We start from the raw sequence: 26,575 nt of genomic DNA, 5'->3' as shown, positions 1-26,575 counted from the left end.
CTCCAATTACTTTGAATTAACATATAATTCAAACAATCTATTACTAATACTAATACTAATAGTGTACAAGGAATACACAAATTCAAATTAAACATACAAAACAAAACGCGTCTCTTATTCTAATCCACACAATCAAAATTATCAGATTACTACAATCAACTTCAACTCATATTCAAACTATATACTACTTTCATAATGCTCTCTCTCTCTACATTTACATGGATATTAATTCATTCTTTAATGCTGCCCAAACATTTTACTCAAATATTACCTTCTCTTCTCACTCAATCGAAAATCTTCTCCCCTGTGGACAGTAAAAGAAACACAAAAGAGCTAAAGATACATAGCCATGCCGGGATTTGAAAAACCGCCCTCCAACTATCTGGACTCGTCACATCCAACCCTGCATTCTTAGCAGCTTCTAGAAGCCTCCCCGTCAGATCAACTCCAACTATACCCGCTAACGTACCAGCAGTATTAGAAACCCCCATCACAATCCCAGCATATCTTGGAGCCACATCCATATGGTTCACCGCAAATCCAGCTCTCCCCAGTGCCAAAAAACCGAGCGCCACCGAAGCACACAGTACGACCCCATCCGCCGTTCTGAATAACGGAAGTGCCATCAGTGCAAAAGAAGCTACCACAAACCCCACCGTGTTTAAAACTTTCCTCGTGTTAGTCACCGTCAGTATCCGCCTTGTGATCAAGTGATCCGCAATCACACCGCCAATATTCGAGAATATAAACATGTTCAGATACGGCATCATCTTAGTGGACCCCATTTCTTGAAGACTACTATTCAGCCCCATCTCGAAATACGTCGGAAGCCAATTCATCAGCACGTAAAGCGCGTAGTGGAATGTGAAGTTATTCGCCACTATAGCCCAAATCGGCCAACTCAAAACAATCCTCTTCCACGGAATATTCTGCATTGTTCTAACCCCGTTTTCCCCTTTCGTCTTTTGCTTCCCTTTGATTGGAAGATCAGAACGAGGTGGATCGCTAGCGTACATGAACCAAAGTAAAGACCATATCGCACCTAAAGTAGCTTCGACTACAAATACCGATTGTGGACCCCGCAACTTGACTAGGTTCGGGAGCATGAGCATTCCCGCTGCCGCACCAAAATACATGCCAGAAGTCATGAGAGAAATAGATCTAGACCTTTCGTGGGGTGGGACCCACTGAGCTAGCACGGTGTGAATGGAGGGGAAGATGAACCCTTGTGCTACTCCGACGAGCAAGCGAGCTATGACCAAAACTGTGACTCGGTTTGGATCGAGCGGCACAAAAGCACAAGTGAGAGACCATAGAAGGAAAGAGAAGAGGAGAACTCGCCTTCCTCCGATTTTTTGGGCAATCCAACCACCGGGGACTTGTGAACATGCGTAACCGTAGTAGAATGTGGAGAGTATCATTCCTTTGCTTGATTGATCTACACCAGCAGCATCAGCAGCAGCGGTGTATGCAATGGAGAAGCCCACTCTTTCTATGTAGCACACACAAGTGCATATGAAGGTTAACATTACTATGACGTAGCGCTTCGGGAGAGATATGCTCTTCATTCTCTTTTGGTTTCATGTATGGCGACAACCAGTACCTTTTTCTTTGTAGATGATTCGAAAATCAATTTCACAACTCCAGAAACCACCGAGTGGGAAAGCCTCCTAAAGAATCAATGAAAAAAAAATGAAGTTTGATAATACTGATCAACATAACAATAAATAAAATACAGTCACTGCAGATAAGAGAGCTCCAACAAGTGAAAAGTAGAAGCGCTAAAACAGAGGCAATAATTGTTTGCAGCAACTTCTGGAAACACAAACATAAAATAACCCTATTATATAGGTGGAAGTGAGAAACTGCCACGGATCGAATGTTGTAAAAAGTGCTCGAGTCCTCCAAATAAGAGGTGATGGGATGACAGGATCCGTTTTTGAATAGAAACAAATTCCCTAATCAATGCTTGTGGAAAAATTGCAGTAGAAGAGGAAGGGGCCAATGTCGCCCTCTTTTTATTGCCTAATTATTCATCTAAATTTGACGAGACTAAGCACAATATCATCTTCTCAACCATATCAACATGTTCTGCAAAAACAGAAAGAAAGATGTGCAAGAAACAACACTAAGGTATTATGATAGCATGCTGGGATAGTATATAATTGTTTGCCATCAATATCCATAAGCAATGGAAAACACAGCTAATAAGAAAATGTAATCTCAAGTTTCATAAGATAACCGTTGTTATCTTATAATCACATTGTCGAAACCATTGTTTCTCCCACCATTTTTAGTAAACTGAATGTATATAATCACATAGTCGAAACCGTTGTTACATAGAAATATTTCTATGAAAAGGGCCTCCATCCATAAAGTAGTTTTTTAAGGATAAATGGTGGGCAATGTGAACACACATTTAACTAGATATTCACATAAAAACCAAACAGAAATGAGAGAACATATGGAACAAATAAATGATCAAAACATCGACCCTGATTTTTTTTTTCTGGCAACCAAACAAACCAACAACATAAAGTAGACATTCCTAAAAATAACAAATTACCAAATTAAATAACACCGCGAATATTCCATTGCAAGAAAAGAAAGAAACATTTAATTATGAAGAAAAAAAAACTGAAATTACCGTTGGATCGAAAAGGGTTCCCCAGATAAACAATTATAAATAAAATGGGGGTTTAGCTAATAGAATATAGCGGAGTAAGTGAGAAGGGAAAGCTACATTTTTTAGATGAAGAAGCAACGATGATTTGGGGAAGAAAAACAACCCGCTAGGCAAGGAATTCAATCTAAATTTGGAACTCCTTCGCTTGTTATGGTTTCCTGTTGAAGAATTTGAAGAAGTAAAAAGATGAATTAGAAGTGGTTCACACTGAAATCAGAGTGTGAATAATAAAAAAAAGCAGTTTGAAGACGACACGACTCGTGTGACTTCTCAAACTTGCTGCTTTTTTTTTTTTTTTTTTTGTTTGGGGCTTTCCAACATTTTTTATGGATGGGCCTATTCATATTTCTCTTTAAAATCTGGGCCTTGAATTTGATAGTAGAAATTCAACCGAAGAAAATAAATTATACTAAAACCCTTACAAGAGCGGACAAATAAAACCCCCAAATTGGAAAAGAAACAAACTTTAGGGTTTTGGACAACATCTTTAGACTTTAATTATTTATTTATACGCACAGCTAATACTTTGGACACAGCTTTGGTTTTCGATGGAGGCTTTAAGTAGTGAAATTGTGGTGGCGGATAGGAGGATTGTTTGCTCTGCAGTTGAGGGTTTTCTTCTTCAAATTGCCAACTCTCTGGCTAACCTTCTCTTCCTGGTATACTACCTACCCTTCTTCCTTTTACCTCTTCATTTTAGATATCTTGGTGTTTGGTCATGATTTATCTTTTTTGGGCTTGTTTGAGATATTTCTTGGTTCTATTGTTGTGCACCTGCTGCTGAAATGATGAAGTGATTCGTTGGTCATTTATTTTCCTTCTTTTTACCTGAACAATGGTATTAATTTTCTGAGTTTAGAAGATTATGCTTCTTTTGCTGTAATCATTCTTAAATTGATCAGCTATGGTGTTTATTTCCCTGGCTTCTTAATTGCAATGTTTTCTCCGGGGAGATATTTGTTCTAACTTTTTTCTTGTGGTATATTACATAAGACATCTATAAACTAAGAACCTTCTCGATTTGTGATTCTTTTTCTTCTTGAGTTTCTTACAAGCTACTATAAATCCATTTCCTTGTAAAAACAATAATGTCAGACAGTTATCCGATCCCGATTTCAACCTAAACATCTATTATGTTTGACAGGCAGGATATTTGTCAAATGCTACTATTGAAGTTGTCCCTAGTAATGACATTATGTTAAAGAGGTTAGTATTTTTTGCTGCTTCTGCCATTACAAACTGTTCTTTTCTTTTCCTTTTTTTCCTGACCTGGATTTTGGCAATATATATTATTTATAGGGGTTCAATAGATGAAGTTTACATGGAGTCAGCACCAGAGGACAAAGATGAGAGTGAGCCCGAGGATGAAGATGACGATGAAGAAGAAGATGTAGAAGAAGAAGAAGGTGAAGGTGAAGATGATGAAGATGCTGGAGAGGAAGATGCTGATGAAGGGGTTCCCAAAGACGAGCCTGAGGTCAATGGTGATGGTGATGATGATGATGACGAGGATGACGATGAGGATGCTGACGAGGATGATGACGAGGATGAAGATGATGACGAGGAAGACGAAGAAGAAGACGATGAGGAGATTCCCCAGCCACCAGCTAAAAAGAGGAAATGAGTGTATCCCGGCAACTTGTTCGTTTTACTTTTTTTTTTTTGGCTTTTTGTTTAACGAGGATAAGTGGCTGATGGTAGAAAAGCTATGTATCAAGGTTGTCAGTTATTGTCCCAAGTAGACAAAGTTGATAATGTTAATGATATATCCCTATTTATGTCTCTAATATCACTGTGTTTGGGCCTTTAGTCTACATCGAAATCCTTATCTTTCATTCATTAGCATTAATTTTACGGAAATAATCGTCACATGTGAATACTCAAATTAGAAACAGCAAAACATGGAGAAATGTTTTTGGTTTTTTATTATGTGATGAACTGTAAAGTTGTTGAATTAGGGACAGTTGGGGTATCTGATGTGTGATATATAAGTAAAAGTGATATGGATGTGTATGGATGGATGGGCAATCCATTGTTGACAAGGCAAAGATTATCAGACCTTGAAATGATTGAAGAATTGATTCTTTTTACATATTTAAAACCAGCGCAATATAACCGAACCTGCTCAAATGTGAAGAACATGATTTTGGTGATGATTTTCATTAGTAATATATTATATAATGTGTAGGTTGTTTCAAGAGTATTTGAAGGCATTTTGGGTTAATTTAACCAAGATTTTCAGATTACAAATTTCATGAATTTCATAATATGAGTCAGCTGACAAGATTGATTTTATCAGCATAACAAATTCTAATTAAGATTGCTGTAATCATATTACATAATTAGTATGAAAACCAAGCATTTGCATTTAAAGCTTGAGTCCTACATAAGTTAAACGTATCTCGTAATTACATAATTGCGTACCACCAATGGTCAACTATGTTTGGGGTGATTTCATTTGTTCCGTATTCAAGAATAAAGATGTATTTAAAATAGCAGTAGTAGATCAAGTTTGAATAGAAATCACGAATCATGCAAGTGAAGATTCATTCTAACTGTATATAAGTGAAGAGCATCCAATCCAACACATACTGATCGATGAACGACTAGCACATAATTAAAATAGTTATTACAATGATTTGTTCATCAAAAATACACATCCAAATTTTAGGGCCATGCTATTATCATATAATCATCAATTGAAAAATCGATACGATTTCCAACATAAGTGGTTGTGTTTGAAGAGGATCGGATTCAACTGTCGTTCATTGTGTCCCATACTGCGATGATTGAACCTCTATCACTCTTACGAATCACTACAGATTTAATATTGGGACATAACAGCAACAAACTTATGTGCAATTCAAGCAAGATTATTGTAATATTATTATTTATTACTAGTATATTTTGAAATTCATATCCTTAAAATCTTCTTGTATATCATGCGCATTCAATACTTGTAAATTGTAATATCTATTAATGTATATTATTATTATTTCCTTTTATAACGAAATGGAAAGATTAATTTTGATTCAACTTTGGAATTATTTCGTTTCTTTCTTATGTTATAATTATCAATTCAATATTTAAGATTTTGTAAGATTAGATTAGTAGTTGTATCATGTATGCAGAGTTTGATAAGAAATGGTGGAGCAATAGTTAAATAATAAAAGGGCTTCCAATCCAACACGTACAGTTTATAAAACAAACGATTCCTCCAAAAAGGGTACAAAACATGTATTATTTATTATCTGACCATTATTTCATCATCCAAAAGAATTTATTAAAGAAAAAAAAAACATTGCGTACGCAATAATTAGGAGCAAGCAATGTTATAGGTATCGAGTGCAAAATTAACACGGTCGCCAGAATAAGTAAAAGTGATGACTTGTGATTTGACAATATTATCGCCATTGTTAAGAAGACATTTGCTGCTCTTGTCGATTTCGGAGATAACTGATTGGTCTTTGTTACCAACAACTACAGATTCAAACTTGGGACACAAAAGGTGCACATTAAAAACGGTGCAAATGCACGTGTTTGTCACGCTCACCTTCCACTCTGTCTTAGATGTCTGAGTTTGGACAATCTCAATTGTTTTTGGAGGGCATGGGCTATATTCTTCACTTAAACCTTTATATTCAAAACAAGATCATATCTTATTATTTAATTACCAGTATATATATATGAATATATTATCAATAACAACATTTATAGATCAGTCCATATATATATATACGTACCTTTGGGAATAACAAGGGAAATAAGAACAATGAAACAAAGGACACTACAAGTGATGCCTCTTCCCATTTTTTTCACCTCAAATTTCTCACTGCACAGTTAAAAAAGATTAATTGGTGTTGTTGCTTTTATTTTGTTTATATCTCATACTCTGTGATTTCAAACATTATTTATAGAGGTGATTTGTGGACCAATATGGTAACATATATTGACTTTTATATATTTCAAGAATTATAGTATTTTGGTCGATATAATATATCTACATGGAAAAATCCTAATTTAAATTCAATATTAAATGGTCAAAGATATTGTTTTGATAATAGCATCATATCTAGAAAATCATTAATGTAGGACAAAATCCAATATTCTTTTCATCTTTTTTTTTTTTTTGTTTGTTTTTTTGAAAATTGATGTTGTAAATGTTGTTGAGGCTGCTTTGATCATGATGAAATCAACGGTTCTGATCATGCATGCAGATCTGGGGCTACTGTGATTTTAGTGAGTCAATTGCAAAAGACTGCCAAAAAGTCTCATCTCTCGAATTACTGAAAAATCCTATGTTTTATTCTGAATTAAGAAACGCCAATACATTGTATGTAGTGTAACACAATCTGAATTAAACATTAGTAGTTCTCGCAGGGTTCATAACTTGTCAACTGCAAGACAACATTTTCGACTTTGTGCGCAACTTTGTAAATATTTAAAAAAAATTACTATTGATACATGAAAGTTTCCAAGTGATGGACACACTTAGGATGTTAAAAAAAAAACGAGGACGAATCCCCTATGTAACAAAGACGGAGAGTCAAGTTGATTTAGTAGAGTGGTGGTCTTGCATTGCTAGAGGAACAGCTGGTCTCCATATTGTGCCGTCTGGACTGTCCATTAGTGCAATTCCTACAGCCGCCAAATCCTTTCGTATAGCATCAGATTTTTCATATTCTTTGTTTTCTCTTGCACCTTTTCTTTCTTCAATTTTCTGCTCAACTTCGTTTTCTGTTAACCTTGCTCTCTTCAACGCATAACCCCTTAGCTGTTGCAGTGCCTGTAACACGTGTAATTTCTTATTCTTAATTTGTCGGGGATTATTCACCATGAAACATTTAAAAGCCAAGAATAAACGGATTATTTTACCTCCGAGTAACTATCAGGCAAGAGCCCTAAAATAGTAAGAACATCTTTAATCGTCTTTCCTAAAGATGCAAGTGACTCTGTTCTCAACTCTTGCTTCTTCCCCTGCAGATATCAGCCCACTTCAACCCCAAAAACAGCCAAAATTATACCGCATAACTAAAAAGGAGTTCCTCGATAAATATGTAAACCGACTGACTGAAGTATGCACTGCAAAAACGGATCAGCTACATACATCCTGACCTATTATATTAAAGAAAGAGCATCTCTAGTATAATGCTTCCTATACATTATCCAATACCAATCAAGGAACAAAAATTAGTTTTTTCATTGTATGAAGAGTGAATGAGAAGTGAGACCAAAAATACCTTACGAGTATGTAGAAGATCATTGATGATTTTCAATGGTTCAGACATTGCAGCCAAAGCTACAGGAGTATGAAGATCGTCTGACATTGATGTAATACATTCTTCATGAAATTTGTTTATACAACTCGTGATTCCAAGTGGAATGCTATCCTTCCAACTAGTTTCATCACGCTGTGTGAGAACACACTCACAATCGTGTAATGTCTGCACTCAAAATGAACACAGTGGTTAAATTCTGGCCTTCAAAAACTATACGGTAAGTACAATATTTAGCAGCTAAACATAAACCATAACACAAAGAACACATGCATTTGGCCGAAGAATCTAAATTTGGAGAAAGTGAATCAATGAAATAAGTTTTCCAAGAAGATGCCATGTGTAGTAACAGTAAGTTCTATTTTATCGTCGGACAGTTTAAAAGCATGTTACATTATAGGATAAGCACATGCATCATATTTACTTATAGTAAAGCTCGGTTTCAATGCACAAAGTCAAGCAAACGCTACAATCAAAATGTACAAAATATCAAAACGACCCAAAAACCAGATTAACAAAAGCCACAGACATAATGCAGATGTAACCGACGAAAAGATGAAACCACACTCGTGTCTACTCACGATTTAAGTTCGCAACTACCTGATAGATATAAAAAATACGGTCTGATGCACTTTCGAGCTGATGGTCTGAGTAATTGATTGGCGAGCGATAATGAGTTCCAATAAGGAAAAGCCTCAAAGCCAGTGGATGATAAAGTTCTATAACCTGAATATTAATAGAAATAGGAGTTCAAGTCACTAATTTAGAAGACATCTACACAGTCAAATGTGTGTGTGTGTGTGTGTGTGAGAGAGAGAGAGAGGGAGAGAGAGAGAGAGGAGAGAGAGGGGGGGGGGGATCCTAATACTTTATTTCATTGTACCTGTCGAATTGTGAAAAAGTTACCGAGAGATTTAGACATTTTCTCAGAGTCGATGGTCACAAAACCGTTGTGTATCCAATAGCTTACACTGCTCTGATGGCACGCAGCACAACTTTGAGCAATCTCATTTTCATGATGGGGAAAAACAAGATCCATTCCACCACCATGTATATCAAAAGAATAACCTAAATAAGCAGCGCTCATCGCACTACACTCAATATGCCATCCAGGTCTTCCACGACCCCATGGACTCTCCCAAAATGGTTCTCCCTCTTTTGCCGACTGCAAAAATTAAGAAAATAAACAGTACTAGCAGTTTATTCTTTCTGTGATAAAAAAAAATTCACAACTCACAAAGTATTAACGTAGATGCACATAAAGATGATAATAGAGCTGCGCAAGTACTGCACTGTTTGTACCAACACAAAGACCAACTATTTTAAGAGAAAGGTGGGAAATATAGAAATTTATTACACCTCTAGTTACAAGTACTTACTTTCCATAAAGCAAAGTCAGCTGGATTTTTCTTCATTGAGTTCACTGCCACCCTCTCACCAGCCCTATTGTCTTCCAATTTACGCCCAGATAATCGGCCATACTCTGGAAACTTGTCTACAGAGAAGTAAACATCACCATTGATCGTGTACGCGCAACCATTATCAAGTATCTAGCAGATAATCATAGAGAGTGTCTTAAGTCTCCTCTAAATTGTTACACAAAATTTCACACATAACTAGTAGGAAAAAGAAGAGACAGATCAAAGAAAAATCATATCAGAAGTTTACATCAGAAAAAAGGGGATCGTCAAAATAAACAATCTGCATCAATCAAAAGTTAAAAAGTAAAAAAAATAACTTGGGTTCTTAGAGGAAAATAAGAATCCTGATTTGAAATATCAACTTGACCGTGAAAGTCCATTTGAGGAGAAACGTCTGACCTTCATTTGAGTTTCTTTATAAGCATTAAGCAATAATGATGGCAAAAATAGTCACCAATAATTATCATGGATTAAAAAAGAGGAAACAAACCCAACGAACTGAACAAGTGATCAGTGGATACCTGTTTAATCATATCAACAATCTGCAACATGTGATCTGAAACACGAGGTTCCACGGAAGGAGGAATGCAGTTTAGATATCTCATGTCATGATTGAATTCTTCACAATATCTTCTGCTCAAACTTATTGGATCTTCACCCAACTCATTTGCCCTCGCAATAATCTACATAATTTGAAAAATATGACTTAGCTATCCCGTCTTCAAACAAATATATCCTGACACCAATGGGTCAAGTGGATATTTAAATACTGGGAGTGCATAACTCGAAAAACCTTAAAAATCTAGACAACATTATCAGATTAAATGTGAATACTGCAGAAAAGACCTCATTCCTCACACTTCAGTAGCTTAATAAGCTAGGTTTCTCATATTTTATCATGCAATCACCTGTTCATATTCTAATGAGCTTTCAACGGACTGGAGAAACCATTTGCAGAAAAAGAAAAGAGAAGAATCTGGAGATACTCGAGCCTATTTCATATTCTAATTAGCTAATCAAATCACCCTCAAACTTTATTTTCTTTACAAGAAGGGAAAATTTTACTGCAGTTTAAAAGGAGGAAATATCTTTAGTCACCAATGTACTCAATCATCTATCGTTGAGACTGTTGACGTACAACGTTTTCAAACAAATGCAAAGGGCAATTCTCTTAGAAAATCAATAACCTTTTCAAGTGAAAACATGCATAGAAGCACAATTGTCAATTAAATGCATTTTCAAACCTTTGAATTAAAGCATGACTCACCTTGTCATCAACATCAGTAAAATTGCGTACATAGTTAACCTCATATCCCAAGTACTTGAGGTATCTGCCTGATTTTCAAGGAGAGGAGAACACGAAAATGCAATAAGTAACAAAGCTCCACAATTTGACTTGTGCTGCAAATAATACAGACTCAAACTAACAGTAAAATCATTTATTACAATCATGAACTCATCTTTTTGGACTAATTCATTTCTGTACTAGCCAGATTTCAAATTCCTCGATATCAAACATTAAGCAAGTAACAGAACTAAAAAAAAATGATAACAACATATTTCTTCCAAGCCCATCACACTCTCGTAATTTTCAACCATCAATTTAACAAAAGCAAAAAAAAGGTGCCAATATGCTCAAAAAAAAAAAAAAAAAACATACTGCATACATTATTTATACACTTGATCACTAAAAAATCAATACTTTGACATTCATTATTCGATATGATTCAGATGATAGGCATCTTAATTGTGTAACAAGTAAATGAAAAAAGAAAAAAATAGAGACCTATACAGCACGTCAAAAGCAACGTAGACGCGTGCGTGGCCAATGTGGCTGAGGTCATATGCGGTGACGCCACACACGTACATTCCTACCCTGCCTTCAATTTTAGGGTTAAACAGCTCCTTTTGCCTGCTCATAGTATTGTGCAGCCACAACTCCTTGTTTATTTTCGTGTGAATTTGTTCAGTAGAAAGAGCCAATGGAGGATGAAGTTTAGTATTGGAGCAATTGATTGCAGAAAAGGTGCGAAAGCGGAAATTGGTTTTGGCGTTGAGAGAAATGGATTTGGTGTGAATGAGTTTAAAGCGAAGGGGTAGAAAAGGTTTATAGCTTCTGAACAGAGTCGCCATGGAATTAATTAGAGGTATGTCAATTTAGTGGGGAATGGGGATAATATTATTAATATGAAATATCCAGAGGTCGAAGACGGATCCATCCGGTTTCTCCCTCTCCAGTTACTTCCAATTACAATAATATAATAATAATTATTATTATTATTATTATTTGTTCACCAAAAATAAAATATTTTATAATAATTTATTTTCTTCAAATTAGAGATTAATGTATACGTCAAAAAGAACTAAAAATATAATTTATATGGAATTTGTTTGGTATCATAATCTCAAATTATTTGCTAAATTAAAATCTTTAATTCTCAAAGGAAAAAAAGAAAATAATATACCAATATTCATCTTACATACAATACAAAATGAAGGTTTCATGTGTATGTATGTGCTATGAATGACAGAAAATTCGTTGCAAGGCCAACAAGTTTTCATGTAAAGAATGGTCTCTTAACTCTTCAAAAACAAAAATTGCAGCAGGCCCTCGTCATATATCCGACGACGCAGCTGCCAAATAACAAGTAAGTTATCCTCCTCCACATTATACCAGTGAACAAACCTTGTCTGCAAATAACAAACCATCAGTTAATTAAAACTAAACCATCTGGTTAAATCTTATCAAGCTATATATTATTACATCGTATTTACCGTTTTGCCCCGAGTAATTACAGCACAAACTAGTGTCATCTATGTAGGTTGCTTGAATACCCATCATCCATGACCCAACAGAGGTGTCCTCGTGCGCATAAGCCTTCAACGAAGCACTGCACCGAAAAATAATAAATCTTTTAGCCAAACAATTTGGAGCTATTGAAATCATCCTCTGTATAAAAGCTGACCTGTTAATGTTTATATACTGAGCTAAATTTTTCGAAAGTACAAAGATAGAACCAGCTGCATGGCGGAAGTACCTGAAAAACAAGTCGAGAGCTACAAATTATATGAAAATAGCTTTCTCAAGAACAGGATTTTTATCTCTTTTCAGTTAATAATCTAAGAAGATTATCTGCTGTTGTTTACTTACGATTTCTGATCTCCGAATTTCCACCATTCTGGCTCATACCATGGTCTTCCCCTGAAAAATTAAACAATATTTATAAATTAAAGAGCTATTCATATTTCATATTCTCTTTAAAATATCTAAAATAAAGGATTCAACTTGTTCTAGTCATACCTAACCAGCATAATTAAGCACTAATTATGAAATAAATATTGTTCAAAATGAAGATATAAGTTGCATTACTCTTCAGTTACAACATCCCCAGACTTCATGCAACCAATATAAGCACTATCTTGACCATGCCTGCTCTCGAGAAGTTCAATCAACCCATCTGCCGAGAGAGTCGCAAATTTAATTTTTTTTTTGTTTGCCAAAAGGAATTAAATATGCTATGAGTTGAAATTTTTCAATATAAAAAAATCACCCAATTTCAGATCAACATTGTCGTCGATTTTGATATAAAATTCTGCATCCCACAACTGTACTGCTGTGCTAAAGAATTTTTTAGCTTTATTAGCCAATTCCTCTTGAGCCTCCTCGTGGCCATCCTAGAAAAGTAAAGTAACGAAACTAACTGTGATAATGTAACTATCTAAAAACTGGAATAAAACAAAACTTAGCTACAACAATTCATACGTCATGAAGAAGCTGAACCAACATGGATTTAATTACTCACAAGAATCAAAAAGTCCTTTGTTGCACGACTTTCCTCATCAATATTGCGGTCCAAGCTGTCACCGCGGTTAACACTGGAAAACCAAAGCCACTGATTAATCATGGAATTTCTTTTAGTCGATCCATTGGTTAAGATTTAGTACAACACTAAGAATAAATTTAGAAGAAAAAAAAAGACTAGGATAAAAGTTTTTTTAGAGTGTGAAACCTCCGTCCAATCACAAATCGTACGACAATCCCTCTTTCTTCAAGTTTCGCTAAAGCATCTGCAGCCACAACCAAGCTAAGTAATTTTAGAACCTTCAAATGGCACTAGCTAGCACCAAAAATATCCGATCAAACTTGAAATGCAATATAGAATGGATTAGCATGACAGCGAATATCTAAGGGATTTATTCTCATACAATGAATATTGATATTATACTAACCTTTGGACATCCAGGATCCCCTCATAATATTGCGTCGCAATCGACCCCCGAAACCAGTATAAACTCCAACAAAAGCAAACAATCTTTTACCAGTTTGATGCAAATGGTTTTTAAGAAAACCCTGACTCTTTGCCAACGTCAATTCCATCTCCGTCTCAACAATTCTCCTCTCCATGTCCCTAAAATTTAAATCACAATAAAAATAAGCCCCATTTGCGTTATCATATCCTAAAAGGGGGAATTAATTTACCCATCACCAAAGAATTAATATATATAGATGGAATTAGAAAGAAGTGGAGGCATATGTACTTGCATCCAAGAACCACTAATTTGTCTTCTACTGTGAGCACCCTAGGCCGCTGCCATCAAAATAACAAACAAATCCCCAAATTAATTTTTTTTCATGACGTAAAAAACAAGACATAATAATAATGTCGAGAATTCAGATCACCTGATGAGAAGCCTTCCTGAGAAGATTGGCCAATAACGTTCTATTTTCTGCATCTTGCCACATCCTAACATTAAATTAATTAGGACAAAAGATCATCACTCCCCCCCCCCCCCCCCCCCCCCCCAAAAAAAAAACAAAAAAAACAAAAATAAAGATGAAAGAAAACGCAGAAAATAGGAACCTGCCAGCAACGTAAAGCCAGGCGAGACAAGAAAGAAACACCATTATAACATATGATTTTGATGATGCATTCTTGGATTTCGATCGCCTCTCCGACGCAGTAACCGGCAAGCTGCTCTCCATTTCTTTATTCATTTTATGTCGATTTTCACAGTGGGTAAGTAATTCAGGAGAGACAAAAACTGTTACTCTGATGGATTTGGGTTTCCTTCTTTTTGTCGGGGAATTTGGAGCAGAAAAACCGTCGTTTCTTTATTTTATGGGCCACAAAACTCGGGCCCATTATATTTGAACAGGCTCAGCCCTTTTCTTTTTTATTTAGTTTACTTTCTTTTTTATTTTATTTTTAAGAAAAAAATGGGCATATAAATAAATAAATAAATACTCATTCTTGCTAAAAAAAAACAAGAAAAATAAAGATTCTTACATGATCGTTTGTATGGTTTATGGACATGAATCATGGACGAAACAAAAATCAAAATAATACATCATGGAAACAAAAATAGTATTAGCTTATGGAATATAAATAAGATCTAAACTAACTATATCTCAAATATTTAAATATAAAAAGAAAAAAGAAAAAAGAAAAAAACTGCTGCTGTGTGTTCCAATTGCAGTCTTTGTACTACAGCTAGTTATATCAAATACATTTTACACACACACTGCTTCATCTTCTATCTCGCTACCCAGAGATTCCAACAGCCCGCATCGAAGGAGGTGGAATATTCTTCTAATCACGTGTACGCTATTTGTTGCTCTGTGCTATAAACAACCCATTTTCTTCGAAAACCTATCTGAAATATTGGCTATCACAAATCCAACAAACACCTACATTGTCATTTCAAACAAGTTAATGTTCGTTTGGTTGGTTGGTAATAAGACTTTGTAATAATAATACTATATAAATAATCTCATGATTCTCGTATACCTGAACCGAGCCAAGAATATAAACGGCGGAGTAATGTCGGCCGTGGATCAACATATCAGCCACCATCGCAATAGGAATTGTCAGCGACATGCCAAGTGTTGCCACCAGCGGTGTTGTCCACACCACACTCAATGCCCTATTATAAGTAGAGAAACATGTACCAATATTTAAAATTCAACCATTTTTTAAAAAAATTAATTTCCGCACAAGAAAAAGCACACGTACCAGAAATAGTCAGAAAGAACACTCCCAACAAATCCATTAGCAATTACAACTTCATCCAACTTTGCAGAATGAGGAACTGTAAACTTGGGCTCTATACCCGAAGCTGTCAATGGCCATACTGTAACAAGAACGAAACCTTTTTTTAGTAATAAATATTTGACAGATGAATAATATTTAAATAATCACTAAAATTCTTACTAAGCCACCATAGTGCCACGAGCGTAAATAGTCCAATATAACCAAACAGCTTCTGCACATCAACCCTCTCTCCTTCCTCACCCGAAAACTTCTTAAGAAGTACTGCAGCGTTATTTAGAAAGAGCATTTAATAATCGTGACCAATATAAACTATAATGTTCTTAATTTGATTCATTAAGTGTCTCGCACCTGTGAATAAGCCATATGACATAGCTGACATAATGCCAAAAAGATCCCCTACAAGAGTCCGTTCGCTATTTCTTTACAGCAAGCAAAAAGTTCGACAGTCAGTTTACAAAAAGTCAAAGCTCGGGTATAATCTTTGCTTTCCATACACAATTTAGTAGCATTTTTTTGTGAAAGAGTACTTACGAAGAATTACTTAGTTCTGTTTCATCAGTGGCCCAAGTTGTTCCTAAAGTTGTCATGGCCACACCGGCCATGCTCACAAACACAGCAACTACCTTTGCTACATTTAAGGAATCTTGCCCCAAAAATGCCCCGATAAAGAGAGTGAACAATCCTGATGTAGATGATAAAACTGTGGTGCTTGCAACACTTGTACGTGCGAGTGCAGCATTTGACAAATACTGCAAAACATGGTTAAAAATAAGTCGTAAAATCTAAAGATTAAAATAACTACAAAGTCTGAATAATAAAAGGTTAGAAATACCTCAGTGACAAACCAAAGAGGGGCGACATAAAATCCGTATGTAGCGATTTCTTTAGTTGTGACTGGTTTTTCAGATTTTCTAGAGGCATCTCCGTTTTCGGAAACTAAAGGGTTTGTTTCTTCATGTTCGGTAAGGTTTGCTTCACTGTCTTTTCTGTTGAGAGATCCTTGGAGTTCCATTTCAATGTACTTTAAAGGAGAACCGAGTCCACACGGGTCATCAATTGCACCTTTTCTGGAGCGTCTCTTCAGGAAATTATAAATACAATCTTTAATAAATGCTATTGGCAGGTAAATAACCATCAAAGAAGCTCCAAGATATGTCACTGCAAACGGTTGCTTATAGTCTACGAAAATCCCCTGTTTCACGAAAATTGAACCGTGTGTCAATATAGGGGATCTACAGCAATAAATTGAAACTATACGATTCGTCTCGCAGTTCTACACATTCAAATTGGGGTTCCAGAATATGGTTTTGCATCCAGACGACGCAGCAAAATCAAATACCCTTAACTTCCAAAGGCAGGATTTGATAATTGGTATAAAAATAAAAATAACAAATAAACAAAAAGAGTCAACCCCATCAACAAAAACCATTTTTATTATGATTACATTCTACACATGCTGGTAAGAATAGCTCATGATTGAAAACACCAAATTATGGCTCCCATCCATGGCAGAATCTAATACGGAAATAAAAAGGAACATAAACAATATAGCCATGAAATTACATTTAAAACCTTAAATTTGAAACAGAAAAGACCAAGAAAAAGAAGTGACCTGAGTAACCTCTGCGGATGTGACCCAAATAATGACAACGGCAGCAATTAACATCAGACCAGCCCTATATCTCCACCCCATTGTAATTCCAAAGAAAACCCAGATGCCTAATTTCAATTTTCAGCACAGAAAAAAGAAAAAAGATCTGATTTTTATTTTCTTCTTGATTTCAGAGATCTTGTTTCGCCTAATTGCATAACCGGGGGCCGTGCAGAAAAAGGTAAAAAGGAAATCTTTATAGAGAGAGGTTGGTGGACGATAGGATTAGCTGTAGATTGATGGCGAAGACTAGAAGGAGAGATTATATGAATGGAAGATTAATGCTTTTGGACCAAATTAAGAGAAAAGAGAGAGAGAGAAGCCATAAAAGTTGGGACTAGTACGGAAATTTCATAAAAGACAAAACAGGGAAATTTATGTTAAGATTATTATAATATTATTATTATTATACTATATCCTAAGAATTTCATTTTCTCATGAATGTTTTTTTTTTTTTTTTAATAGAATTCTCATGAAAGTTTGATTACTGAGTTTTCTTTAGGAAAAAACTGCACGAGGACTCCTAATTATAGGTAATCAAAGATTCTTGACTATTGCACGATTGGTTAGTATTTCTGTCGGAATATTTGTCAATTCAACCACGTGACAACCGTGTACTGTAATCTCTTCACAGAAATTCAATAATGAACAATTTTTTTTTGTGATACAAATGTCACAACAAGCAATAAATTAAACATACCCTCAACAGTCAAACCAAAATAAATTGTTAATCTACAGCTATATATATATATCCAGTGACATGTATATATATTCACACAGTTAATCCAGTTTTCTTGTCCCCTCTTCTTGGCTAGAAATCGAAGTAATCAGTCTCGAATAATTGTTTGTGGGGTCCACTTGAGACGCAAATTCAACCGACCCGACTCGGTTCCATCAATTGGGAAGGTGTCTCTAAATTCTTGCTCAAGTATAGCCCTTGTCAGTGTCATGATGCATCTTCCCATTTTCTCCTATAAATTCTCAATCTCAGTAAACATTACAGCATGACAATTGATAATGATCTTATTAAATAACTAATACGATAATGAAGAATTAATTACCTTGCCGAATGTGTCGTGGTCGTAAACTTCCAGGATCAGTAGCTCATGTAACCCATCCTCAACAACAAATTCAAACGTTTGATTCCATTCTGGATTTAAGGTATCACTTACAACCCTTGTCTTGTTCTTCTGATCAGATTTTTTCATTGTTAGCTCCACAAAAGGATCCGACTTTCCAAAGAGATCCGTAGCTGGCAAATTCTCTGCAGAGATAACTGCCACAGAGAGAACTCCTCTGATAATAACATCCCTTTTCATCGGTGAAGCCGATTTCAATGGATCAGTATCATTTGCGTGTTTAAAAGCTTTCTCCACGAGCGTTAATCTGAAGTCTGGGTCGAAGGGATTATATAATTCACTCTCGCCATTGAGTGGATAGTACAGGATTTCCAAATGCACCTACAAATAATTAATCAGAGATATAATATGATGCAAATTAAAATCTAGAGATAGTAATTGTGATAATTAAGACATGCTTTGGCTAATTAAGCTCACCTTGCCGCGGTTTTTCTGGTCTCTTTGAATATCGAGGTCCTTGACCAGCTTCAACCACACATCTTTGACCTTACCAGGCTCGAGTTCAGCTAGTGGCAATTGAGCACAACCGATAAATTCAGAAGTTTGAATTCCTTCGTTGTCATAAATCCTCCACAACAAACTCAAAGTGCTCGTTCCATATTGGATTTGTTTGGTTGTTCTGTAAAATTTGATCGGATATTACTATTAATTTATAAAAAAAAAAAAAAAAGAATTAGTGCGAAGATTGTTACGATTGTTTTGCTGGTTTGAATCCTGTCACGAAGAGGACGGATGAATAACTCGACAAAGGGATCAGATTTGCCAATAATGTCTTTGTTTGTTAATTCCTTAGCTTCTATGAGCTTCACCTCCAATGTTCCAACTGGTTTTAACTCCAGGTAACTGTATCAATAAAAAAGAATAACTTTTAAAAACATAATTCAAAGAAATAAACGCTGCTGTTTTGATCGTTTTTTTTGTTTGACCTGTAATCTCCAGCTAATATGGGGATGATTTGACGGACTGGCCACGTGAAATCTTCAACAGCATTTCTTATTGTTTCCTATGAAGACAAGATAATGTAATGTCATTCTCTCTCTCTCTCTCTCTCTCTCTATATATATATATATATATATATATATATATATATATATATATTTATATATATATATATATATATATATATATATATATATATATATATATATATATATATATATATATATATATATTAAGAGCATTCAATCAGCTGGTTAAAGAATTAATGTGAAAAGATATTGAAACCTCAAGAGCATCAGAAATTCCAGGGATTGAGGATACATCACCACCAACCACTTTGAGGGTAAAGTCGAGACTTTTCTGTGGGTAAAAACAAGAATACATGACATTCAAGTAAGTAAAAGTAGTTAGTATAGTATGAAAATATAGTGCAATATATTATGTACAAGGAAGAAATAAAGTATCACCTTTTGTCTCAAGGAATAACAAATAGCTCCAAAACAAGGAAACTCGTCGACTAATGGTTTGAATATTAACCTGAAAACACCGGTAAATCCAATATTTTTGACCTGCAGCCAAATAAAACTTGTAAAAGTCAATATAGTCCTTTGGCTGTGACAGAGCGTAGAAATAACAGAGAATATGTGTACGAACTCGTGACAAAGCGATGGTTGTATACTCAGATATGCAGATAAAAAAAAGACAAAGCGATTGTGCAATACCTGTATAGGTAGAGCCACACCAACTCTGGTTTTGATATCAAGTACAATGTTAGGATTGCCGTCCCACTGCAACTCCAATTCCATAATAATCTCATTGGATTCACCTTCAATGATGGAAACTCCTTTTTTTTGTTGACATCAAAACAAAATTATGTATCCAATCCATTATATGATCAAGCAAAGTCTGATGATTAACATATAGAAATTTGAATGTGTGCAAGAGTAGGTACCTGTGAACTGTGGTGCCACAGTACCAAGTGTCAACTTAGAAAACTTGAGAGACGACATAATTGAAGATCTGTATTGCTCAAGAATTGGCTCCACCGCGTTTCGTATTATCTCCGATGCTGCCTATATATATATATGCCGCATCATCATCACTAACATTTCATCAGTACAACAACCACCAAAACCTCAACCTCATAAACTATGCATTTATGCAAGTATGTCGTTTCACACACACACACACACACCAAAAAAAACAAGAAAGGAATATAATGGACCTGGTCAACATAAGGCCATATTTTGTCAAGGTGATGATTCAGCCAAGTTAACTGCAACAACATTAAGATAGAGGCGTGTTAGATATTTTGCTCGCTCAGGATATAAGAAATAGATGTGCAAGCAACTATAAATTATAAAAAAAAAAAAAAAGTAAAAAAAAACTAAACTTGTGTTTGTCTGAAAAGACAACCCAAGCAGGGTAAGATTGATCATCTGGAAAAAGTTTCCTCAAGTCTTGCACTGTCATCCTCGCAAAGGCTGCAATTACTTGTGCCAAATCAGTGCGGTGTTTTGATCTGATATTCTGGAAGCGAGCGAAGCCCACTATCAAACCCATTCCCAGCGCAAAACCCAACACATAACCCACAAAGAATCCCATCTCTCTCTCTCTCTCTCTCTCTCTCTCTCAACAAGTACTTCAGGAGAAGGAGAAGCAGCTTAATTGGTGTATAGAGGTGGTGTTGATCAATGATCAGTGTTTTCTTTTCCCTTCTTGTTGCTCTATTGTTATCCCTTAATAATATTGTCTGTGTGGTCGGTGAAGATGGACAACATAACACTGTCAATTTTGTTCCTCTATACATGGTTTCATCACTTGGAGTGGGGATATATATATATGGGACAACCGAACATGTACTAAAACTACTAGTACAATCTATACCTTTCGTGTCACATCGATCTGCAAACATTCATATATATGCTTTATTTAAATCAAAATATATATATGAATGAATGTATTTTTGATTTATTAATTAATGGGCCTTGGGCATCTTTGATTGGCCCACAAAAGCTCTAATGCATGTTGTGATATATATGGGCCTTGCCAATAAAAGGATCGGATCTGGTTCAAATCTAAGATCCGGAAACAAACTCAGTCAAACATTGAAACACCTTCTCTCATTTCCTCCACTTGCCTGCCAACAACCAACCAAATGGCAATGCCATCATCATTAATTACCACAAACATTAACTGTAACCGTCTCTCTCTCTCTCTCTCTCTCTCTCTCTCTCTCTCTCTCTCTCTCTCTCTCTCTCTCTCTCTCTCTCTCTCTCTCTCTCTCTCTCTCACACACACACACACACACAATGCATGTTAATGTTACCTGTGAATCAAATTTATCATTTCATTACCGGTGATATATATATTATATTATATTACAGCTAGCGTTCAGTGTCGGGTCGAACCTCCCTCTGATATATATATATTATCACCTTTTTCATAAATTTGGCGGAAGGAACATAAAAATGGCGGGAAATGACTGGATAAACAGTTACCTGGAGGCAATACTGGACGTGGACACAGGAGGGATCAACGATAATAACAATAATAAATCATCATCTCTTCTGTTGCGAGAGCGAGGTCGCTTCAGCCCCGCCCAATACTTCGTCGAGGAAGTCATCACCGGCTTCAACGAGACCGATCTCCACCGCTCCTGGGTTCGCGTACGTACATATTCATTATTAGTATATCCATGTTGATACTCCTTTTCTTTTATAAAGATTAACGACCTCTTGATCAGTGTGACCCATACCTATATGAAATTTTAATATAATATGCCTTTTCAAATACTAATTCAAGGCATCATCAATTCGGAATTCGGAGGAGAGGAATACGAGGTTGGAGAATATGTGTTGGAGGATTTGGACCTTGGCTCGTAAGAAAAAACAGGTTCTATACATTCAATATTATCTGCTTTAAATTGTACGTTTTATCCACGTACACACTAATTTAATTACTCAATCTAACTAACTTGATTTCGATCTAGATTGAGGTTGAAGAATCACAACGCAGGACAAAAAGGCGTCTAGAACGTGAAAATGCACATCGGGAAGCAACTGCTGATATGTCGGAGGACTTATCGGAAGGAGAAAAGGGAGACACGGTTGGTGATATTTCAGTTCGTGGCGATAGTGTTAGAGGAAGAATGCCTAGGGTTAGCTCTATTGATATGATGGCTAACTTGTCTAGTCCACATGCTGATAAGAAACTTTATATTGTGTTGGTCAGGTATATATCTATATAAACCATTACTTTAGTTTCTATATATCACCTGCATGCAATAATCTTGATTAATGTGATGGTTCATGCATGGCTCATTTCTTTTCAATCTCTGCAGTCTTCATGGATTGATCCGCGGAGAAAACATGGAACTTGGTCGGGACTCTGATACTGGAGGTCAGGTAAACGAACTTGGTTTTGCTCTACATCTCATGAGTTAACCCACAAGAACATATCATAAGTTGCTCCTCCATCGAATGTATAAATGCGGCCTCTGCTTTTGCTTTTTCAGGTTAAGTATGTGGTGGAACTAGCCAGAGCCTTGGGCTCGACGTCTGGAGTTTATCGTGTTGATTTGCTTACAAGGCAAGTATTGGCACCAGATGTGGACTGGACATACGGTGAACCAACAGAGATGTTAAATCCATTAAACCCCGAGAACCACTTTAACGAAATTGGGGAGAGTGGTGGTGCATATATTGTCCGCATACCCTTTGGCCCGAAAGATAAGTACCTCTCTAAAGAAGTTTTGTGGCCTCATATTCCGGAATTTGTTGACGGTGCACTTGGCCACATTCTGCAGATGTCTAAGGTCCTCGGCAAGCAAATCGGCAGTGAGAAACCACTCTGGCCCATTGCTATCCACGGACACTATGCCGATGCAGGAAACTCAGCTGCTCTTCTCTCTGGAGTGTTAAATGTGCCAATGGTCTTCACTGGCCATTCACTCGGGCGTGACAAGCTGGAACAACTCTTGAAGCAAGGGAGGCAATCGAGGGAGGAGATAAATTCCACTTACAAAATAATGAGGCGTATAGAGGCTGAGGAGATCACTCTTGATGTTTCTGAAGTAATAATTACCAGCACCAGACAGGAAATAGAAGAGCAGTGGCGTCTCTACGACGGCTTTGATCCAGTTTTAGAGCGCAAACTTCGAGCTCGTATCAAACGTAATGTCAGCTGTCATGGGAGGTTCATGCCTCGCATGGTTGTAAGTCATGTTACTCATCTCTCCTGCCCATTTGCAAAGTCTCCGTTCTCACCTTTTGTATTGTGTACACGAACGAAATAGATGAGATGTGATTTTTCATAACTTTGTTCAGGTAATCCCTCCTGGAATGGAATTCCGTAATATTGTCTCACAAGATGGAGACATAGATGGAGAAATAGAAGGAAACGAAGATAGTTACGGCGCTCATGATCCGCCTATTTGGTCAGAGGTTCAATATATTATTCTTTGTTCTCTACGTCTCCCTAGTGAAGCATCATTAGGTGGCAAGTTTTGTTATCTATCTTAATGAACTTAATGCTAATCGATATACATTAAGCTATATGTTATTTGTGTTTTACGACAGATTATGCGCTTCTTTACTAATCCACGCAAGCCTATGTTACTAGCTCTTGCTAGACCGGACCCAAAGAAGAATCTAATCACTTTGGTGAAAGCTTTTGGAGAGTGTCGCCAACTCAGAGAACTTGCAAACCTTGTACGTCGTACTTCTTGATTTCTTCTTCTTCTGCTGTTGCTTTCCGTTGATTCACTATTCAAATCCTATGTTAATTTGGTGCAGACTTTGATAATGGGAAACAGAGATGCGATCGATGATATGTCTTCTACAAATTCATCAGTCCTCCTCTCTATACTCAAATTGATCGACAAATACGACCTTTACGGTCAAGTGGCATATCCTAAGCATCATAAGCAATCTGACGTCCCTGATATATATCGCCTGGCCGCAAGAACAAAAGTACAAGTTTCACGAAGCGTGCACTTATCTTTTGATTATTGATGGATCACCTAATAATTCTTACGGCTTTTACAGGGTGTTTTCATCAATCCAGCTTACATCGAGCCATTTGGTCTCACCTTAATTGAGGTGCCCGCGAAGTGATTTTTCTCTTACGGCTACTTTTAACTGTTAAAATTATAATTTCAATAACTGAAATCCATTTTCCCTAAACAGGCAGCTGCTCGTGGTCTACCTATCGTTGCCACAAAAAACGGAGGTCCTGTTGACATTCACAGGGTTTGTTGGCTAAACAAAGTCTAATAATCACTTATTTGATATTTCTAGTTTCTTAATCATTACTCCAATCTAATTAACAGCAACATTGTTTTTCAGGTTCTTGATAACGGCGTGCTAGTCGACCCACACGATCATCAGTCGATTGCAGATGCCCTGCTGAAGCTCGTTTCAGAGAAGCAACTCTGGTGTAGATGCAGGGATCATGGATTAAACAATATTCATCTATTCTCATGGCCGGAGCATTGCAAGACGTATTTAGCCCGAGTAACGAGTTGCAAGCAAAGGCAGCCAAAATGGCAAAGAAGTGAAACCGCCAACGCGGATTCAGAATCCGATTCTCCTGGTGGTTCCTTGAGAGATATTCACGACCTATCATTAAGTCTGAAGATTTCGTTAGACGGTGAGAAGAACGAAGGGATTGGCAGTTTAGTTCTCAAAGGCCAAGAAATGGCAACTGACAGTAATACAAACCAGATCAAGAGTGCACCTCTCAAACTGTCGTCTGCAAATGAGTCAATGGAGAAACAAGAAAATTCTAGATTCCCATCACTGAGGACGAGGAAATTCATCGTCGTCATTGCTGTCGATTCTGATTCAGTAGCTGATATTCTAGATATCACGAAAATAATATTTGAAGTCATTAAAACAGATAATAAGGATACGGCATCTCAGCACTCTATCGGCTTCATTTTATCTACATCTTGGAGTATGTCTGAGATAAACTGTGTCCTGGAGAAAGCTGGGTTGAAATCCAGTTACTTTGATGCATTTATATGTAACAGCGGAAGCGAGATATACTATCCATCTCCAAATTCTTCGGAATCTCAGTACATTATGGATTCAGATTATCATCCACACATCGACTATCGGTGGGGTGGAGAAAGCTTGAGGAATACACTGGTGAGGTGGGCTAATTCTATTAATGATAAAAAGAAAGAACCTGTCATCACCGAACTTGACTCGGGGTCTTCACACTGCTACGAATTTAGAGTTCGGGACCCATCATTGGTAAGTAATTCATGATGCAACACATTTATATAGCTTCATTCGTTGATATTTAATGGCAACCTTCAGTTTAATTACAAGTTGAACTTGATTTTGCAGGTTCCTCCATTTAAGGAACTTAGGAGATTGATGAGAATCCAGGCGCTCCGTTGCCATGCGATATACTGCAAAAACGGGGAAAGGATAAACGTGATACCAATACTTGCGTCTAGAGCACAAGCACTAAGGTATTTGTATGTTAGATGGGGGATGGAGTTGTCAAAAGTGGTGGTGTTTATGGGAGAGAGCGGAGATTCTGATTACGAGGGATTACTTGGTGGACTACACACAAGCGTGATTCTAAAGGGGCTGAGCATTGGTTCCAGTAAAATACACGACAATAGAAGCTATCCTCTCGAACACGTTATACCAACAGATAATACAAAGAGTGTTGAATGCGATAAATGTGACAGGGATGGAATCAAAGCAACACTTGGGAAGCTAGGCCTTCTAAAGAGTTGAAGTTTTTCTTGCGTTATTCCCTTTCCCTTTGTACTAGTTAAGCTAGTCCTGGCGATTTTTGTACGATCGAGCTGAGTAAGAACTATTTATTTTTATTAACGGTACGGATGATGTTGTTACAAAAATCATGCAAATAAATAAAGGGCATATCCAATGATTTTCGGATGCGAAAGAAACATATTCAAATTGTTGGAAGTGAATTAGTATTTAATATATATATATATATATATATATATATATATATATATATATATATATATATATATGGTTTAGCGGAGCAAACTATTTGATAGACATCGACTGCAAAACTGAGACCATCGATCGATCACCAGCATAATACATAAAACTGATGACATGAGTATGTCTACCGATCGAAACCACCTCTGCGATTAAAACGACAATGGCCGATCATGCATGTTCAATAGATGTAAGCAGCATGGCTTTCAATTGAACTACTTAATTAACTATTTTTTTTTATCAAAAAAGACATGCATAGGATCTTATTCTAATTAATAGTATTTCATCAATATTCCTTTTGGCATGCTAATCTTAACCAATATTATATTGACTGCGTGCGTAATGATAATAATCATGATATTTAATTTATTACATGAATTGATCATGAGTTTCTTCAAGTTTTATTCTATTTTAT

The 26,575-nt window shown here is 36.3% G+C and overlaps 7 protein-coding genes and 1 long non-coding RNA gene across 12 annotated transcripts; 2 read left to right on the top strand and 6 right to left on the bottom strand.

Annotated features, from left to right (window-relative positions):
- Positions 1-24: 24 nt before the first annotated feature.
- On the bottom strand, positions 25-3,233 carry LOC105963581 (putative anion transporter 6). 2 transcript variants are annotated; one of them, XM_088818211.1, is made up of 2 exons: positions 2,744-3,233; positions 25-1,670 (listed from the first exon to the last, which is right to left on the bottom strand). In XM_088818211.1, exon 2 carries the CDS (start codon positions 1,566-1,568, stop codon positions 285-287), a length of 1,284 nt encoding a protein of 427 aa, XP_088674337.1. In that variant the 5' UTR covers positions 1,569-1,670; positions 2,744-3,233; the 3' UTR covers positions 25-284. The 2 variants fall into 2 exon arrangements, with proteins under 2 accessions (XP_088674337.1, XP_088674336.1); XM_088818210.1 differs by having other exon boundaries at positions 2,648-2,944.
- Position 3,234: 1 nt separating this feature from the next.
- On the top strand, positions 3,235-4,473 carry LOC105963604 (uncharacterized). 2 transcript variants are annotated; one of them, XM_012988025.2, is made up of 3 exons: positions 3,235-3,345; positions 3,831-3,892; positions 3,986-4,473. In XM_012988025.2, the coding sequence occupies exons 1-3, from the start codon at positions 3,235-3,237 to the stop codon at positions 4,308-4,310; spliced, it is 498 nt and encodes a 165-aa protein (XP_012843479.2). In that variant the 3' UTR covers positions 4,311-4,473. The 2 variants fall into 2 exon arrangements, with proteins under 2 accessions (XP_012843479.2, XP_088674339.1); XM_088818213.1 differs by lacking the exon at positions 3,235-3,345 and adding an exon at positions 3,537-3,593.
- Positions 4,474-5,898: 1,425 nt separating this feature from the next.
- Positions 5,899-6,571, bottom strand: LOC148770846 (uncharacterized). Its single transcript, XR_016031215.1, has 2 exons — positions 6,430-6,571; positions 5,899-6,319 (listed from the first exon to the last, which is right to left on the bottom strand). It is a non-coding gene; the product is annotated as an uncharacterized LOC148770846 (long non-coding RNA).
- A 398-nt stretch (positions 6,572-6,969) lies between these two features.
- Positions 6,970-11,643, bottom strand: LOC105963579 (cysteine--tRNA ligase, chloroplastic/mitochondrial). 2 transcript variants are annotated; one of them, XM_012987994.2, is made up of 9 exons: positions 11,170-11,643; positions 10,651-10,714; positions 9,905-10,066; positions 9,342-9,512; positions 8,846-9,127; positions 8,563-8,688; positions 7,927-8,130; positions 7,562-7,663; positions 6,970-7,472 (listed from the first exon to the last, which is right to left on the bottom strand). In XM_012987994.2, exons 1-9 carry the CDS (start codon positions 11,514-11,516, stop codon positions 7,233-7,235), a joined length of 1,698 nt encoding a protein of 565 aa, XP_012843448.2. In that variant the 5' UTR covers positions 11,517-11,643; the 3' UTR covers positions 6,970-7,232. The 2 variants fall into 2 exon arrangements, with proteins under 2 accessions (XP_012843448.2, XP_012843449.2); XM_012987995.2 differs by having other exon boundaries at positions 10,651-10,718; positions 11,170-11,542.
- Positions 11,644-11,758: 115 nt separating this feature from the next.
- LOC105963603 (hydroxyproline O-galactosyltransferase HPGT3) lies at positions 11,759-14,609 on the bottom strand. Of its 2 annotated transcripts, XM_012988024.2 has the most exons (12): positions 14,246-14,447; positions 14,065-14,128; positions 13,923-13,972; positions 13,614-13,792; positions 13,394-13,451; positions 13,187-13,259; positions 12,935-13,058; positions 12,754-12,841; positions 12,535-12,585; positions 12,350-12,421; positions 12,159-12,274; positions 11,759-12,074 (listed from the first exon to the last, which is right to left on the bottom strand). In XM_012988024.2, exons 1-12 carry the CDS (start codon positions 14,377-14,379, stop codon positions 12,052-12,054), a joined length of 1,032 nt encoding a protein of 343 aa, XP_012843478.2. In that variant the 5' UTR covers positions 14,380-14,447; the 3' UTR covers positions 11,759-12,051. The 2 variants fall into 2 exon arrangements, with proteins under 2 accessions (XP_012843478.2, XP_088674338.1); XM_088818212.1 differs by lacking the exon at positions 13,923-13,972 and having other exon boundaries at positions 14,246-14,609.
- Positions 14,610-14,618: 9 nt separating this feature from the next.
- Positions 14,619-17,487, bottom strand: LOC105963577 (putative vacuolar membrane protein YML018C). Its single transcript, XM_012987992.2, has 8 exons — positions 17,049-17,487; positions 16,269-16,628; positions 15,968-16,185; positions 15,785-15,855; positions 15,596-15,697; positions 15,398-15,515; positions 15,173-15,308; positions 14,619-15,072 (listed from the first exon to the last, which is right to left on the bottom strand). The coding sequence occupies exons 1-8, from the start codon at positions 17,127-17,129 to the stop codon at positions 15,007-15,009; spliced, it is 1,152 nt and encodes a 383-aa protein (XP_012843446.1). The 5' UTR covers positions 17,130-17,487; the 3' UTR covers positions 14,619-15,006.
- Positions 17,488-17,673: 186 nt separating this feature from the next.
- LOC105963578 (synaptotagmin-5) lies at positions 17,674-21,059 on the bottom strand. Its single transcript, XM_088818208.1, is given in 13 exon segments — positions 17,674-18,058; positions 18,149-18,547; positions 18,644-18,791; positions 18,793-18,845; positions 18,919-19,069; positions 19,153-19,229; positions 19,451-19,525; positions 19,633-19,734; positions 19,888-20,009; positions 20,118-20,238; positions 20,391-20,443; positions 20,560-20,892; positions 20,952-21,059. Coding segments are annotated over 12 exon segments (1,656 nt in total). The 5' UTR covers positions 20,771-20,892; positions 20,952-21,059; the 3' UTR covers positions 17,674-17,914.
- A 383-nt stretch (positions 21,060-21,442) lies between these two features.
- Positions 21,443-26,099, top strand: LOC105963576 (putative sucrose-phosphate synthase 1). The gene is made up of 12 exons (XM_088818207.1): positions 21,443-21,834; positions 21,971-22,060; positions 22,158-22,399; positions 22,509-22,572; positions 22,683-23,381; positions 23,494-23,610; positions 23,746-23,877; positions 23,962-24,138; positions 24,214-24,267; positions 24,355-24,417; positions 24,514-25,425; positions 25,522-26,099. The coding sequence occupies exons 1-12, from the start codon at positions 21,637-21,639 to the stop codon at positions 25,921-25,923; spliced, it is 3,150 nt and encodes a 1,049-aa protein (XP_088674333.1). The 5' UTR covers positions 21,443-21,636; the 3' UTR covers positions 25,924-26,099.
- Positions 26,100-26,575: the final 476 nt, after the last annotated feature.

The sequence above is a fragment of the Erythranthe guttata genome, chromosome 5 (assembly GCF_056151865.1).
Source record: "Erythranthe guttata isolate IM_541 chromosome 5, IM_541, whole genome shotgun sequence".
Lineage (NCBI taxonomy): Eukaryota > Viridiplantae > Streptophyta > Magnoliopsida > Lamiales > Phrymaceae > Erythranthe > Erythranthe guttata.
Note: the sequence above shows the minus strand (reverse complement) of the source record. Positions and strands in the feature narration are given on the sequence as shown.

Excerpts from the sequence above, each read along its gene's own strand:
- LOC105963581 (XM_088818211.1), bottom strand. The coding sequence starts at position 1,568 with ATGAAGAGCATATCTCTCCCGAAGCGCTACGTCATAGTAATGTTAACC.
- LOC105963604 (XM_012988025.2), top strand. The coding sequence starts at position 3,235 with ATGGAGGCTTTAAGTAGTGAAATTGTGGTGGCGGATAGGAGGATTGTT. Across the intron at positions 3,346-3,830 it reads TGGCTAACCTTCTCTTCCTG|GCAGGATATTTGTCAAATGC; the intron begins GTATACTACCTA and ends TATGTTTGACAG. Across the intron at positions 3,893-3,985 it reads AATGACATTATGTTAAAGAG|GGGTTCAATAGATGAAGTTT; the intron begins GTTAGTATTTTT and ends TATTATTTATAG.
- LOC105963579 (XM_012987994.2), bottom strand. The coding sequence starts at position 11,516 with ATGGCGACTCTGTTCAGAAGCTATAAACCTTTTCTACCCCTTCGCTTT. Across the intron at positions 9,513-9,904 it reads TTGTTGATATGATTAAACAG|ATACTTGATAATGGTTGCGC; the intron begins GTATCCACTGAT and ends ATTATCTGCTAG. Across the intron at positions 9,128-9,341 it reads CTGACTTTGCTTTATGGAAA|TCGGCAAAAGAGGGAGAACC; the intron begins GTAAGTACTTGT and ends TAATTTTTGCAG.
- LOC105963603 (XM_012988024.2), bottom strand. The coding sequence starts at position 14,379 with ATGAATAAAGAAATGGAGAGCAGCTTGCCGGTTACTGCGTCGGAGAGG. Across the intron at positions 12,842-12,934 it reads CAATGTTGATCTGAAATTGG|ATGGGTTGATTGAACTTCTC; the intron begins GTGATTTTTTTA and ends CTCTCTCGGCAG. Across the intron at positions 12,275-12,349 it reads CAGTATATAAACATTAACAG|TGCTTCGTTGAAGGCTTATG; the intron begins GTCAGCTTTTAT and ends TTTTCGGTGCAG.
- LOC105963577 (XM_012987992.2), bottom strand. The coding sequence starts at position 17,129 with ATGGGGTGGAGATATAGGGCTGGTCTGATGTTAATTGCTGCCGTTGTC. Across the intron at positions 16,629-17,048 it reads CATCCGCAGAGGTTACTCAG|GGGATTTTCGTAGACTATAA; the intron begins GTCACTTCTTTT and ends TTCGTGAAACAG. Across the intron at positions 16,186-16,268 it reads CTCTTTGGTTTGTCACTGAG|TATTTGTCAAATGCTGCACT; the intron begins GTATTTCTAACC and ends CATGTTTTGCAG.
- LOC105963576 (XM_088818207.1), top strand. The coding sequence starts at position 21,637 with ATGGCGGGAAATGACTGGATAAACAGTTACCTGGAGGCAATACTGGAC. Across the intron at positions 22,061-22,157 it reads TGGCTCGTAAGAAAAAACAG|ATTGAGGTTGAAGAATCACA; the intron begins GTTCTATACATT and ends ATTTCGATCTAG. Across the intron at positions 22,573-22,682 it reads ACTCTGATACTGGAGGTCAG|GTTAAGTATGTGGTGGAACT; the intron begins GTAAACGAACTT and ends TTGCTTTTTCAG.